Source organism: Sturnira hondurensis, unplaced genomic scaffold (genome assembly GCF_014824575.4).
Source record: "Sturnira hondurensis isolate 20B ecotype Veracruz unplaced genomic scaffold, ASM1482457v3 Scaffold0011378, whole genome shotgun sequence".
NCBI classification, from domain to species: domain Eukaryota; kingdom Metazoa; phylum Chordata; class Mammalia; order Chiroptera; family Phyllostomidae; genus Sturnira; species Sturnira hondurensis.
In genome coordinates, this window is record NW_028084009.1 from 825,094 (window position 1) to 841,276 (window position 16,183).

The following is a 16,183-nucleotide window of genomic DNA, read 5'->3' on the forward strand; positions in this document are numbered from 1 at the left end:
AAACACAAAGGAAATAATGGAAGGAATGTGCATGTTTAATGTGGCCAGAGCCATCTAGCCTTCAGTCTCTGCCCCATTGATCCAATGCACCTTTGAATAGCTCTCTCACTTAAAGCTTAATTACTCTTGGTGAACTAGAGACAAAAATACCAACATGGAGAAAAACAATCACTAAGTACAAACAGGTTTCTGAGAAAGCCTTTACTTAGCTTTGTCGAATCCAATCAAAAGAGGAGAGAGACTAAAGATTACATGTACATATTAAATTAGCCACACTGCTAAAACATTTAAAGAAATTTGAAATTCTTCTATTTAATTTTATTATTAATACTTAGGAATGAGAGTAAATCCACTTGTCACTAAAAGGGGCTAGAATTTCCCATATATTGATTGGTAGACACAGCAAGTATGTTTTCTTTATAGTTTTCTTCGCAAGAATTTCTTGCCAGCAATAATCGGATGCCAAGGCACTATGTGGAGTCATGGTGGGGAGACACAGCACGAACCAGGAAAAGGTGTTACAGCACAAAGAACAGAAGAGGTTATTCGGGCACGGACGCGGCATTTACGAAATTGCTACAACCCTTCTAAAACCAGTTCTCTTGGCCTAGCAATTCCTAAGGTACAAATTCTCCAAATATCTATGTGTGTATAAAGATGAGACAGAAAAAAATGAAAACACTTGTGATGAAAAGATGATTGTGAATTAATTATTTAACTTCCTTTTATCACTCTGGAACTTGATTTAATAGTTTTAAAATGTTCAGCGGAACAAGGGTGGTAACTAGTTAGATACCAATTAAACATGGCTCTGGGATGTTTCTGACAACACAAGCTTACATAAATAATCTATGTTTATTCAAATATCACAATAAAAACAGCTTTTCACACATAGAATACAACCTAAAATTAGAGCTTCTATCCATGCAGACTGCTTTACTGTTTTTTCAAAAGATTTTATTTATTCATTTTTAGAGAGAAAGGAAGAGGAGGAGAAAGAGAGAGAGAAAGATCAATGTGTGGTTGCCTTTCGTGCACCCCACACTGGGGACCTGGCCCACAACCCAGGCGTGTGCCCTGACTGGGAATCAAACTGGAGACCCTTTGGTTCGCAGCCCATGCTCAATTCCCTGAACTATACACCAGCCAGGGCTGCTTTACTATTTTACTAACAGAACTATTAAATTAACAGAATTAACAGTACTCAAATTAAGTTGCTAGTGGTGTTTAATTTGTGGCTACTGAGGAATGTTACTAAACATACCCCACAAAATCTGCGCCAAACAAGTCTTAAAAGAGGTATTTTTCCTATTCTTTCCATTGCAAGTTTTGCACTTGGTTTTGGCCAAAGCTGATGCAAACAGCTACAGAAATTAGCATTATAGTCTCAGAAAAAAATGCCCAGGGAACCAAAAGAACACAGGTGGTACACAGGCTAGCAGTAATCTGCTCCCGGGGCGCCTCGGAGCCTGCAGCATCCTTACCCACAGCACCTGCTCCTCCAGCCCAGCCCAGCCCCACGGGTACCACCGCAGTATGGGAAGGCTTATCCTTTGCGAACACGCCGACCCTTGTTCTTCCAGATCTAAGTCTCTAGGGCTTAAACAAAGGGCAGGTTAATGGAAAAAATTAAATCCTCCAGAAACTCTGTGTAATTAACTGCCTCGGTCCTGCTCTGCCACGTACCAGTTCATCAGAGTGGCGCCACTAGCAGGAAGTCTCCTTCCTTCCCTTTCTCTCTGTTCCAACGGAACACACTGTGACTGAGGCTGCGAACATCTGACAAATGTCCTCTCCTTTAACCCGCTCAGCAATCCTGTGCTGACAGGTGGTCTGCCTTCCCTTTGTCCACAGTAAGAACACTCACTTCAAGAGACCCCGTCATTCAAAAGCTTGAAAAATCCAGACATATCAGCCAAAGCCTATATTTATATTCTGGTTTGCTTTGTGTTTTATTGCTGGGGTTTTTTTGGGCGGGGGAGAGGGAGGTCATTTGGGTCCTGTCACCTTTCTATTTTTCATAAATATAAAGGTCATATCAAGCCCTGGCTGCTGTGGCTCAGTGGTTGAATGCCAGCCTGTGAACCAAAAGGTCGTCGGTTGATTCCTGGTCCGGGCATGTGCCTGGGTTGCCAGCCAGGTGCCCACTTGGGGGTGTGTGAGAGGCAACCCATCCATGACGCTCTCACACTTCACTGCTTCTCTCCCTCCCTTTCTCATCCCCTTTCCCCTTCTCTAAAACTAAATAAATAAAATCTTAACAAAAAGGTCATATCGAAAAATTACCTTTGTTTATGGAGTTCCATTATACTATTCCCTCTACTTCTGCATATGTTTGAAATTCTTTATAACCAAATAAAATAATTGGTTATAAAGCCAACAAAAGCCAACATAAAGCCAACCAGAAAAGTAGCTCTTACCCCTGGTGCCAAATGAAATTCAAATAAATCCAACTCTTTTAATTCACACAAATCTGAAGACTTCTGGATACTTAAAACCAGAATAAAAGAACCTGGCACGCCAAGCCAGCAATGAAACCAAATCAAACCAACACCCAAACCAAAACATTTCACTTCCTCCCAGCTCCACACACAGACACACACACACCGCACCATGAAGGACTCCACCTGGCCGTTCCAGACGGGCGTGCCAACCCCGCAGGCCGCGTGTGGCCCGGGACAGCTATGGATGTGGCCCAACACAAAACCATGAATCCACTTAAAACCTTTTTTTTTCTCATCAGTTTTTTCATTTGTGTTTGTGTATTTAACGTGTGGCCTAAGACAGCTCTTCTTCTTACAGTGCGGCCCAGAGACACCAAGAGGTCGCACAGCCCTTTTGCTTAGCGACTGATGAATGCCAGCCTGACCCTAGTCAAGCTCAAGCTTTGACTAAACAATCATCCTAGCTGTAGAGGCAAGGTGGTTTCCACCTTCCCTCCAACAGCATGGAGCACCAGAGACGGCCTGTGTGTGCATAACAGACTTACTCTCTCCACCGTCTGTGTGGAAGTCCAGTTTCAGAAAGTTTTCCTTTCTCATCGATCCTTGAAAGAAGTATAATATTAAACAACCTTTCATTTCCTAAGCAAAAACTATCTCTCAAATTAAAGATAGGCAAGCATATTTAAGACATAAAGGTATGAACATTATCATAAATTTATAAACACCAAAGCTATTAACTAAACACTTTTCTAACAAAACTCAGAAACCAAGTTCCTAGCAATGAGGGAGAATTTTTGTATCTGGCCCATCCTGAGCAAGGACTGATCACTTTCCTACATTTATCAGTTTTTTAATCTAAATTCCAAGTTTAGGTACAAGACAAATTATCAATACACTCATTTGTGATTTGAAATTTCAAAGCCTCATCATACACATGCAAAGCGCTTCAAACGGTTGAAATCCATGTTGAGTCCTGAATGAGCAACACGTAAAACTCCTCCTTGTCACCGCCCACACAACCAAATACCGGACTGCATCGGCCATAATGAACCTGAAACGATACTACGAATCATACTTCCAATGATAGTTAACATTTTACAAATCTACCACGTTTTCATTTAATCCTTTTAGTTTCTCACCTTGAAGTCTTAGCAGTTAGTATATGGAGCTTCACCCTAACCCAGAAGAACAGGGAACTGGCTGGTTGTACCTTTTGGGACCTCAGATTTTCTGCTTCAACTTCACTCCACTAACTTAAAATATTTACTGTGCGCCCAAGCAGTGTTCTAGACACTAGACATACAACAAAGAAGTATTCAAAGTGGTAAAGGCTGCAACCAAGATGACTCTATCCAGCAAAGCTGTCACTTAGAATGGAAGGGCAGATAAAGTGCTTCTCAGATAAGGTCAAGTTAAAGGAGTTTATTATCACCAAACTCTTATTATATGAAATGTTAAAGGGATTTATTTAAGAAAAAGATCAAAACTATGAACATTAAAATGACAAAAAACTCACACCGATCAACAAATGAATCTAAAAAAACAAAAACAAAGCAAACAACTAAAATAGGAACAGAATCAGAATGGAGATCACATGGAGGGTTCTCAGCATAAAAGGAGGAGAGAATGGGGGGTGGGGGGATTGGCAGGGGAAGGTGCAGGGAATAAGTAGCATAACTGATAGGTACAAAATAGACAGGGCGGTGTTAAGAATAGTATAGGAAGGCCCTGGCTGGTGTGACTCAGTGGATTGAGCTTGGGCCTGTGAACCAAAGGATTGTGGTTTGATTCCCAGTCAGGGCACATGCCTGCGTTGCAGGCCAGTTCCCAGCAGGGGACCCATGAGAGGTAACCATACATTGATAGTTCTCTCCTTCTCTCCTAGTCTCCTTCCCTTCCCCTCTAAAAATAAATAAATTTTAAAAATCTTTTAAAAAATAGTATAGGAAGTAAGGAAGCCAGAGAACTTACATGCACAACCCATGGACACGAACTAAGGTGAGGAATGCTGGGGGGAAGCGGGGTACCGAGCAGAGGGGTGCAAAGGGGGGAAAACTGAGACAACTATAATAGCATAATCAATAAAATATACTAAAAAAAAAAGAATTTCTCTAAAAACTTTCTGCTGTCTTAAATGCCTACATACTCACTATTATTTCCTGGCAATGAAGGAACATCAACCCGAACTGCACACCAGCTGACTGACCCTCAGCTGGACACATCTGTGCAGAAGCATACATTTTTTTTCTAGCCTAAAGCCCTGCTCCCTGGCTGAAGACTTAAAAACTAGCAGAGATAGGATGCTGGCTTCATTCGTCACTGTCCCCTGGAGTAGCAACACTGTGGGGGTTAAATAATGAACTTGGCTCTAAGAAAACAACCGAATCAGGCAAAAGCAAAGGCAACTTGTATTTTTTTCCCCATTAGCACGAGGCCCAAAATATAAAGATTTTCTAGGCATCCCCCTGTCTTTAATCACTACTGTTGTCACTCACGTTTAGATAAACGCACGTGAAGTTCTGCTGATCCCAGGGAAAAACAAATCCAACTGCCAGATTGACCATGACAGTGTCAGAAGCCCAGCAGGCTTCACAAGTTAGGTTTTTCATTTCCTCATTCTTCAGCACTCTCTTCATTCTATGGTAAGGTTTTAAAGGAAACAGGAAAAAAATTCTGTGCTCTTATCTCACACCTCTTAGTCATCCGGAGACCGCCCCTTCTCATCACCACCTGCCATGGTGTGCCAGTGCCACCGCCAAGGGGAGACAGTGCTCTGGTGAATAAAAAATTATCAGCCAGTCATCAAAGAATCAGACGAAAAAACATACTTAATGCCAAAGGACCAGAACAGACATTTCTCCACACAAGACAGACAAATGGCTAATAAACACATGAAGAGATAAATGCTCAACCCTTAGTCATCACGGAAATGCAAAGAAAAACCGTAACACCTTCTATTATGTCTCTAACCAAAAGAAAAGAAAGAAAAAACCCAGCAAATCACAAGGTCAGCCGGGATGTGCACTACCTGGAACACACACACACACTGCTGTTGGGAATGGGGACCGGCGCCACCATTATGGGAAAGGCCGGCAGCGCTGCAAAAACGTACATGGAATTACCACGTGACCCAGTAATTCCACTCCTAGGGACACACCCCAGACGCGGAAACGGGGACTCAGACACATGCCTGTGCACCAAAACTCACAACAGCCAAAAGGTAGAAACAATTCAAGTGCTCGTCAATAGCTGGTCACACACAATGCCATATTATGTGTGTCCATGAAAAGAACACAGTTCTGACATCTGCTATGGGCCACACAAACGAACCACCCACCGTGCCAAGTTAAATAAGCCAGACACAAAATGATAATGAAATGATTCACTTATATGAAGTATCCAGAAAGGGCAAATTCTCAGAGACGGAAACTGGACTGAGGTGGGAGTTACTGTGTGATGGTAACGGAGTTTCTGTTTAGGGCGATGAAAAATTTTGGAAATAGTGGTGATGGTTGCATTACATTGCGAATGGCATTAATGCCACTGAATCGCACACTTAAATTACCAAAACACACAGCAGACTTTCTTATATTGATTTTGCCACCAAAAAAAAAAAAGGCCAGGAAACAAAAAATACAAAGTCGTTTGGGGCAAGATGAATTCCAACTCACTTCAAAGTCAAGATTAATACAGGAATTCCTTCCTCCGGAGTACGTGCGATCACCAGTGAAGAGGCTGACCTGTCCAGGCAATAGTTTCTCCACGCACATCGTGAAATATTTAAGTGCATACGATGAAGCAAGCTCCATCAATCCTCAGCCCCAGAAAATTACCACGCAGAAAATTTTCTTATCATTACTCTACAAATGATGAAGATATGGGTAAAACGAGTTTTTCTTAAAAAGAGAAAAGAGTAAACATTTTTATTTAAAATACATAGATTCAAAATAAGCGCATCAAGAATCCTAAAGGCGATCTACTACCATCTTTGCTTCACCTGGTGTAACTTCCTTAAGGTGGCAACTGTGTCATCTTTCTGAACTGGAATAAAAGACTTCTTTCTTAACCACACAAACGCGACCACAGCACACAGCCTTCAGAAAAACACTACTTTCTGATCTTCATCAGCCAATGGCCCACTGATCAGAAAATACACACATTGCAATCATGAATATAATTTATTCTTGGTGCCTAAAAGCAGGTAAAAAAAGGGGTGACTAGCAGTTCTATTAGGAGAAAATATCCCTGTTTTTCCATCTAAGTTTAGGATGCTCAACACATGAGACTTAAGCAAAAGTTTAAATGTCTATTAACCATACTCTGAGGGCCACTTGGAGGGTGAAAAAAAGTTCCTTTTTACGACATTTAAAGGTTCTACAGCTCTTTAATAATCAACAGTTGAGCTCACTAGTAAACCCTAGATTCATTTCAGTTTTAAAACACAACGCTAAGCTTTCCTACAACGTACACGTTCTTGTACCCAATACTACACATTTTTCATCTTCGCAATTAGGCCACTAATAGCCTCAGAGCAGTCTATAATTGATGACAGTAACTAAGGTGCCTCAGAAACAATGAGCAGGGGGTTCCCATCTGGCCACTGCATATCCCTATAACCTGGCAAGGGGGAGGAACAATACCTAGAATCTAATAATTGCAAACTCAAACTAACAAAAGGAGGGAGGAAAAGAGAATCTGAGAAGAGTTAGCACTTTAAATTATTCAATGTGATCCCCATTTGGGAAAACACTGAATTCGCGGGATCAGCAGGAGGCACGAATGTTCTCCAGTAGAAAGCCACAATATTAAAAAAAAATGTAATATTCATTTTCATTTAATCTCCAATTATCCAGAGGACTGAGGATGGGGCAGGAGCTAATGAGTCCAGGGCTCTATTCCACGCTTAGAAGCAGAACTGTGAGGCAGCGCCAAGGACTGATTTAGCAGATTGAAACCTAACAGGATTGCCCAGAGGACAAAGGGGGAGAGGGATGTCTCACCATCTAAAAGGTATTTCCGTAACATGCTTTTCGTTTTCTCTGTTTGACCAAGACAACCCAAATTTCTTTCTCCCGCCTTTATTTGTCACATTTTCAAAGACAGACTGCAGTGTGGAAATCCGAAGTCTTCTTGCTAAGATATCGGTCCGAAAACAAGAGCACAGTGGTACAAACTCAGCCGTTTGCCATTCACCCCAAAAAGCGAAGCTGTGAAGTCTGATGACTACGCACCAACCCCTGCCATCCCAGCAGCACCGCAGAACCTACGGCTCAGGATTTCATTAGAAGTGGGAGACTGAGTGAGAAATCTGAATTCTTGAAACTGGGGTGTCTTTTCAGTCACATAAGTCACCATCCCTTTATCTTTCAAGGTTCAACTCACACTTGGCTCAGAATCATGTTCACATCAGGTCTAAGAATCTGTCCAGTCACCTAAGTTTACAGGTGAGAAAACTGAAGTACAAGTTTTTCTCTAGTTTTTGGTCATGTCAGACTGGAGCCCTCAGTGCAGCGCTAGCATCAGACCAACTGGACATCTCCTGTGGTTACAAATAATAATTACAAATATGTGGCTTTTAAAAAAGTATTTTATTTATTGGTTTTTAGAGAGAGGGGAAGGGAGGAAGAAAAGAGGGAGAGAAACATCAATGTGTAGTTGCCTTTCCAGTGCCCTCTACTGGGGACCTGGCCAGCAACCCAGGCATGTGCCCTGACTGGGAAGTGAACCAGTGACCCTTTGATTTGCAGCCCAGTGGTCAGTCCACTGAGCCACTCCAGCCAAGGCTACAAATACGCAGCTTTGTGTCAAGTTCTGTTAAGCCATTTGACATGCGCATTCCACTTAATTCTCACGACACTCAGAAAGGTAGTATCCTTTATTTGGCAGATAAGAAAACTGAAAACGATTTGCCCACTCAGGGCCAATTCAAACCTAAGTCTGGCTGATTTCTAGTTGAAGTTCAGTGCTATTCTACAGTCCTGACCATGGCCTACAGGGCCTGCCTCCTCCTACCTTTCTGAACTCAGCTCCTACCCCTTACTCATCACTTGCAAAATCCAGTCAACCTTTATAGGAGCTCATACCTGCCTCAGGGACTTCGCATGTGCTGAGTATCCCCCAAACCCCCCCCAAGCCCCCCCATCATGAGTGACTGGTTCTACCCTTTTGAGTCAAATATACCACCTCTTCAACCAGACTCTCCCTAACCACTTGATCTAAAACAGACTTCAGTCACTCCCGCCATTATTTGAAATTATCTTGTATATGGCTGTCTCCCTATTAGAATAAAAGCACCATAAGGGCAAAAAACTTCCAGAAATGTTCCTCTATATTCATTTCTAGATTGCCCAATACCCAAAGGAGTATCTGATAGCAATTCTGCTGAAACTGCCCCCTGAGACATCCCTAAATCCCCACCTGCAAGAGAGAGATAAACACCCTTAAGATAAAGGAGCCAGTGCCAGGGCCTCTCCCGTCCCTCTCTGCTTCCCCCGCAGGCTCGCATCCCCTAAACTCTAAGGGACTCCACAAGACTAGCAACTAGGAGAGCAGTGCACAGGGGCAGTTTGTCCCAGGCTAACACTCCCCCCGCCCCGGAACCTATTTCCAAGGCCCCCTTTCCTCGGATTTCCCAGGGAGCTAAAGCAGCCCCACCTTGGCACCTGTCTTTCCTAGGACATTTTTAGAGAACCAAAGCAGCCTGGCCAAGGCTCTCCTGTTGCTTCTTCTATGCTCAGACCTTCCCTGTGTTTCACTGTCCCCACCTTTAAGGGGGAAAAAAAAAGAGTACCTGACGAGGCGGCACCCAAAAAAACTATTTGTTGGATAAAGTGTCTGAACCCCCATCCACTAACAGCCAGTACCATACAATTAAGCAATACATTACATACTATCTTCTATTTTTCTCTAGTTGTTCCTTGTGATTTATCTTGTCTTTTCAACCATATTGTATCTGCCTCAGGGAAATCTTATAATTTTCCGCTTTGGGCAAGTTAATGACTCAACACGGGCTCATATGATTATCTATAAAAGGAAAGAAGCAGTCATAATTCTAGAATTCAAACATCTCCCAGAGCTGGTAACATGGGAGTAGACACTCAAGTACTTTCTTAAATGGTGTATTGTTAACTCACAGATCTTCAAATCCTGTAATATTCTCACGACTTTCTACAAAAACAGAGTGTGTAAGGAAACGCATGCTTTTATTTGGCTAGGACCAGGACCTAAAAAGTAAGTGTTCTGTCACCAACGCAAGCTCCCTCTTCTCCTGATAGTGCCATTAATTTCTTTTAAGCCAATACCCGTCCTGTTTGCTTCAGACTGCCTTTTACCTTGACCAACGTTAACTTCCGGTCTTCTCTACTTCTTTGACAGGCCTCGGCAACATTGCATTCCTTACTTCTTGCTCACTAAAGCTTGGTTTGCCTTATACAGTTGGATGTGTTCAACATTACATTTATCCATGATCTAAAAATCTGTAAAACTAGAGGGAGTAGGTCAGTAGTATCTTGGTTTCTAGGGCTTTGGAATTCCTAGTCCCTTGACGAGCTCTAAAGAGCCGTGGCAACACGCATGGATCTTCCTCCTGGTGACTTACTGTAAGCCTGCCGCTCCCACTGGCCTGTGGAGCCCAGGCTGGGAAACGGGACTGGAGCAGAATCGTCTACCGGCTTGAGTATGGACGGCCTGGGAAAGTAACTGAGACCGTGTGAATGGCTGCTTCCAAAGACTCTCCGAGTCTAGTCGATTTTCACTGTTAAAGACATTTCAGCTCCAAACCCAAGCCCTTGCTTCCAACACAGCAGAATTCTGCAGAGAAGACATAAAACACGACCAAAGTCCTGGTCCACAGGGCGCTGCTCCGATTTATAACTTCAACCTGTTCTCCAAATGCAGTCTCTGTCCAAGGAATGACACGATACAAGACTCACAGAAAATATATGAGTGCGTGCAGGCAGGCACGCGTGTAGGGAGGCGGTGTCTTTGACAGGGTGAGGCTTCTTCATTTTCTAACATAAAATAGCCCACATTTTAGCATATTTATTTCATTCCAGAAAAGCTCAGGGACTAAGTGCACACATGCATTTGGAGCACATTTTCACGTGTGAAACATGCCAAAAGGCTATTTTTCACACAACACTTAACAGTACTGAAATTGCCCTGTGGTTATTAGAAAAAGTTGTATTTGATTATGTAAAACAGGTCCAATATTTGTATAGAATGTGAAAGAACTCTCAACTTTCTATATGTAAAAACAATTCATTCAAAGTTTGATTAAGATGTAGTTCTAGTTTTTCAACCAGCTTTGTTTTTTGTGCCAAGTTTAAGATCAGAGACTCAAGTGACTTGCTCAAGGTCATCTGGTCATGTTGGGCAGGATTAGAATTACTGGTTCCTGCGGTCCAAAAGCCAGCCCTAAATCAAACTCTCCTTGGAACTAAGCAGGCCGAAAGGGAAAAAACATTCCACATTTCCTTTCCTTAATAATCAAAAGACAAAAGAAAAATTAGTTTAAGTGACAGAACTGCAATTACTAATCAATGCATAGAGTTTATTACCTCTAACCAACACACAGGCACCTCTCTCAAAACTGGCAGCATCTAACAATTTGCAAAGGTCAGTAACCTTTACACAACCTTCCCATATGATGGTATCCTAAACTAATTAAGATGTTTTAAAATCAGCATTTCATATACACATCAATAAATTGTTCACTTATCTTCTAAAAGACCTGATAAGACTAGATTATGAAAGTACTCAGAGTTCTTAGGGCTTTCTCATAAAAGGTAAAGGATCATAAACACGTTCAAAGTTTTCTTCAGAATCCTGAAAGGAACAGGGTCGCTCCATCGTGCAGGGAAAAGAATTAATTAAGGAAACAAGAATGACCGAAGCTATGGGAGTAGACAGGACTGGAGAAACGAGGAGTTTTTATCGCCATTTCACCATCCTCTTCTTCTTTAAAATCTACCACTTCCATCACCCTTTCTGCCCCATCCTTTTCATTTCTTTTAAACTGCTGATATAAAATATTACTTTTAAATTAACAACAACAACAACAAAAAAGACAATGTCCAATGAAGGCATATTTTAAAAAATACTCATTGGCTGCGACTCAGACGATCAAGGTTCGATTCTCAGTCAGGGCACATGCCTGGGTTGCAGGCCAGTTCCCAGCAGGCCAATTCCCTGCAGGGGACGCACGAAAGGCAACCATACATTGTTGTTTCTCTCCCTCTCTCCTTCCCTTCCCCTCTAAAGATAAATAAATAAAATCTTTTTTAAAAATAAAGAAATAAAATAAAATTAAAAATTAGAAAAAAATACTCATTGGTTTGGGATGGAGATACTAAAGTAGCTAAAAGTACTTTGTATTCGTTACAAACTCACTCTAGTCCTATTTAGTAATTTTCCTCACTTTCCATTTCCTTGGTCAAACAGTACCATCTCCCCATTCCACGTGACCCCCCCAAGTCCAGGAAAATTTCCCTTTTGCTCTGAAACTGTGAGTTGCTGACATTAGAGCTGGCGTTCGACATCAAAAGTACTAAGTTAATGGCTAGGCTGAAATTGTGGCTGGGTTATACTATAACCAACATGATTTTTCTCGTCTCACATTCAAGTCTACCTATTTCTGATTGCAGTTGTAACACCCTCTTGGAGTGATGACTTCTCTTTAGCCCTGGAGCAAAATGTGGCCACAGGGTATACAGAGCAAATCAAAAGGAAGGCTGGAAAAAAATTAAACCTGGAAGAAAATATAAGTCTGACACTTTCCGGTATGCCAGAAAACAATTGCCGTTACTTGGAAATGTATTAGGTTGCGGCACACCCAACTGCCATGATACACAACTGTCTTTGCCCTGCAGAAACAGACATTTCATATGGTTTGACCCGATATTATTTTCTAAGCTCATGTTAATGATTATCCCAAATAAGGTTTTCATATCCCAAAGCACGTAAAACCTTCTAGTTTCCTAGATTGCGTTCGCCTTTTGGAAAGGCGTGCCACGCACCTGTCCAAACCCGGTCACTTGAAAAAGTAACCTCATTAACAGGAAACCAAGTCAAACTACCCAACTGGCTGAGGGTAACCACCCCACATCCTTTTCCCAGCTTCCCCTTTCCCACTAACAGATCTGCCTTTTAGAAGACTTATATTTAAGGAGATACAGTGAAAATTTTTATGCTTTGCAGCCTTCTCAGTGATCAGTGACATGGGAATCTAAGCACTGAAGAAGCTTATACCACTGTTCACCGGTTCCACTGACCTCACAATCTACCATTGAGAAGTTTTAATTAAGTTGATAAATTCCACTTCTGTTGGAGGATCTGGCTTCTAATCCTTCTAATCGAAAGGGTGATTACCAACTCAGTGGGATATATTTTTCCATTCAGATACGGCGGACAGGCACCCACAGCAGAAAGAACCTGTCACTTTCACAAAAGGGGTGATGGCTGCAAGCCGGCCTCTAGGTCCAAATCCATCCTTTCACACCCATTCATCATCGGTCTAATATCCAGGATGCGAACAGACTCTTCTTAATGAATTTTACTAATTACTCAACCTGTTCCTCTTCTGCCAAAATTCCTATCTACTGACCCATCACGCCATATACTCTGGCTTCCTAGAGGGATGTTTTTTCCTAAGATACCTCGAAAACTGTTAGGGCCATCTGACGTTGCCTGTTCTATCTTCCCAGACCTAGTTTATGGTACAAACCATCAATATTAAGCATCAAGTGAAATGTGCTCTAAAAAACACAGGGGACAGTCTCCTGGCTCTATCTAGAAATTTCTCTATTCAGCTAGTTCAGTGTTGACAGGTCAACAGAGAACGGTGCTAGTCACCACTACAATCCTAATGGGTATTTCCCTGGAGTTAAACCATCCGTCTTTCCGTAACACACAAATAATCCAGACTTTTTCTAGCAGGACTTACTCTCCTTGGCCCATCCCCTGATTATTTTCACCCTAAACTGAGGTTTTTCTCTAGAGCCCCATTGTGAAGCCAAGTCAGGCAAATACATTCCTGAAACCCTCCATCTACTACTCTCTTTCCTCTAAAGTTTTTTTTTTCATGAAAACTATGTGTCACATACAGTGACATGTGCTTTAAATGGGAATGTATCTACTTCCACCCTTCAAACCGTCTGAGGTTAGATCAGCACCCCATTCTACAGAGGAGAAAAGCTGAGGTTGAACAACTACCCAAGGTCATACAGGGCAGGGATTCAAATCCAAGCCTGACCTCAACGTCCTCTGACCTTAACCCCCATGCTGTGGCTTCTTCTAATCACTCTTCCTGTCTTAGATGTCTGTCTGCTCTGGTCCTACAAAGACCCAGAGAGGGTTCCGTTTCTTCAGTGGCTCTTTAAATGACATGACTTTGAGAAGCAGAAGTACCCATTCCATCTTTTCTCTCCCTTCTCACCTGACACCTTTCCCCCGGGGGCCCTTATCATATTCCTCCTCTAGGGCCAATTTGAATGTTCTCTCCTACCCGAGAGTGGGCACCACGGACTACTGAGGGGCCACCTTCTCCCCTCGAGGCTAGGAAAGGGCAGGAGTGGACCAAGCGGGAAGAGCGCAGCCAGCACCTGAAGTCTTCCTTCCTTCAAGAGGAAACTGGCAGAGGACCGCAGGAGGGTGGTTTGAGACGCAGGGGAGGCAGTAACGTCAGGGGAGAGGGGGACTAGGGAGTGCCCTTGGGGGCGGGCGGGGGGGGGGCAGAGCGGGGGGGGGGGGGGGTAGGGACGCCCCGGGGTTAGCGGCTGGAATGGGGAGGGGTGCCCCTGGGCGGCGTGGGAGAGAACGTGGGTGTTGGGGAGGACCTGGAGGTGGATGTCACCGGGGAAAGTGGAGGGAAGAAAAGTGCTGGGAGGATGAGCAGGAAACGGTGGAGTCACCGGGGAGGCGCGAGGGGGAGGATGGATGGCCACGGGGAAGGTGGGGCGCCACCAGACCCGGGCACGGGGTCTCTTCGCCCCGCGAGGAACGGCGGGCGGGCCGGGGCGATTCGGGGTGCACGGAATGCCGGGAACAGGGGCACGAGGCGACCCCGGAGAAGGAGCGGGAGCTCTGGAGGTGAGAAGCGGGAAGTGCGGGTTCTAGGGCGGTCTGGGCGGGAAAGGGGGAGCCGGGGCATGAAAGAGGGGTGTGTGGAAGCACGCTGCGTCCGCCAGAAGCTGGGGTTAGGAAGGCAGGGGGCTGGCGGACAGGCTGGGGGCGGGAAGGGGGAGTTCCAGAGCCCGTCGGATGCAGAGGGCGGGAATGCTCTGGCGTCCCCCGAGAATCAGGCCGGGGTACCCGTAGTTTCCTGGCCGGGTTCGGGGTCGCCTCTGGGCCGGGGTCCCCGCGGGGCGAGGCGGGGCTTCCCCGGGCCCCTCGAGGCCAGAGCAGCACCTTCCGGGTCCCATGCCCCCTTCTTACCTATACCGGGAGCCACATAGACGAAGTAGAGCAGCGAGGACGAGAGCGAGAAGAAGAAGAGCGCGGCGATCAGCGAGCGGCGCGGCAGCCGCAGCAGCCCCCGGCGGACGCGCATGCTGCAGCCGGGGGACCGCTTGTGGGCCGGGCCGGGCCTGCTCCCACGGCTTCCCGTCCGCCGCCTCCTAGGCCTCCTCCGCCGCCTGGGCCTCGGCCACCACCTCCCGGGTCTCGCCGGCCGCCGCTGGCCGCCGCCTTGCCGCTCCCAGCCGCCGGCCGCCGCGGGCCGGGACACATGAAGCGGGCGGGGGCCGGAGCGGCCCGGAGGAGCAGCGCGGCGGGAGCGGGGCGGGCGACTGGGGGCGGGGCGGGCGGCTAGGGGGCGGGGCGGGCGGGGCGGGGCCAGGGCTGCCGGGCACCGTCGTCAAAGACTCGCGCGCGCGCGCGCTCGCCGACTGGCCCCCGCTGCTGCCCTGCCGCCCGAAGGGAACGTCGCCAAATGGCGACAGCCCCTCTCCCGGCGCGGCCACCGCCCAAGCTTTCGGGGAGCCTCGTTCAAGTGCCGGTCGGCTCCGCGCTTCGCATCCCCAGCCCAGGAGCCGAGGGGCCGTCTGCAATGACTGAAGGGGCCGGTCGCCAAGTGCGGCGGAAGATCTGGGATGGTAGGCAATGAAGCTCGGTATACGCCTTCATTCATTCACCCATTCATTCATTCGCTCAGCTCACCATTTATGGAACACCAGACATAGGCCAGACACCGTTCTTGACCCTGGGAAGGCTACCAAGAACAAAACAAAATCTCTGTTTTCTTGGCATTTATGTTCAAATGGGAGGAGAAAACGAAACAGATCTATTCATCATATCAGGTACTGATAAGTGACATGAACACAATAAAACCAGAGAACGGGTGGAGGAAGCTAGGGGGGTCAAGGAAGGCCTCACTGAACCGGGGATGAGATCGGAGGCAGAAAAGGATGACTAGCAGATGCAAAGGCCTGAGGTTAAAAAGCCTGATCTGTCCCCAGGTTGACCCCAGTAGGAGAGGGAGAGCAGCAGGGATGAGGCTTCAGGGTCTGCATCCCACAGAGAATCTATACTCCCACTATAAGGAGTATAGTGGTAACAGTTATCAATGTGAAGACCCGTGTTGGGAGATACTGGGTTTTATTTATCTCTTTACATACCCTCGACATTCCTCAGATATGTGCTCTTATTAGTCTTATCATTTTTTAAAGAAGAAACAGGTTCCTAGAGGGAGAAGCAATTCATCCAGTCCTGGAATAAGGGTGAGGGCTCAGATGACAACTGAT

At 45.3% G+C, this 16,183-nt stretch overlaps 1 protein-coding gene across 2 annotated transcripts in view; it reads right to left on the minus strand.

Annotated features, from left to right (window-relative positions):
• The window catches only part of B4GALT5 (beta-1,4-galactosyltransferase 5), a 63,544-nt gene extending 48,330 nt beyond the window's left edge, over positions 1 to 15,214 (minus strand). The window contains exon 1 of one of the 2 annotated variants that reach the window (XM_037059877.1): positions 14,877 to 15,214. In XM_037059877.1, the coding sequence (XP_036915772.1) occupies positions 14,877 to 14,991 (115 nt within the window). In that variant the 5' untranslated portion in view covers positions 14,992 to 15,214. Of the gene's footprint in view, positions 1 to 13,878; positions 14,020 to 14,876 lie in introns of those variants that run through there. The other variant, XM_037059878.1, reaches the window with a different exon arrangement.
• Between the last annotated feature and the right edge of the window lie 969 nt (positions 15,215 to 16,183).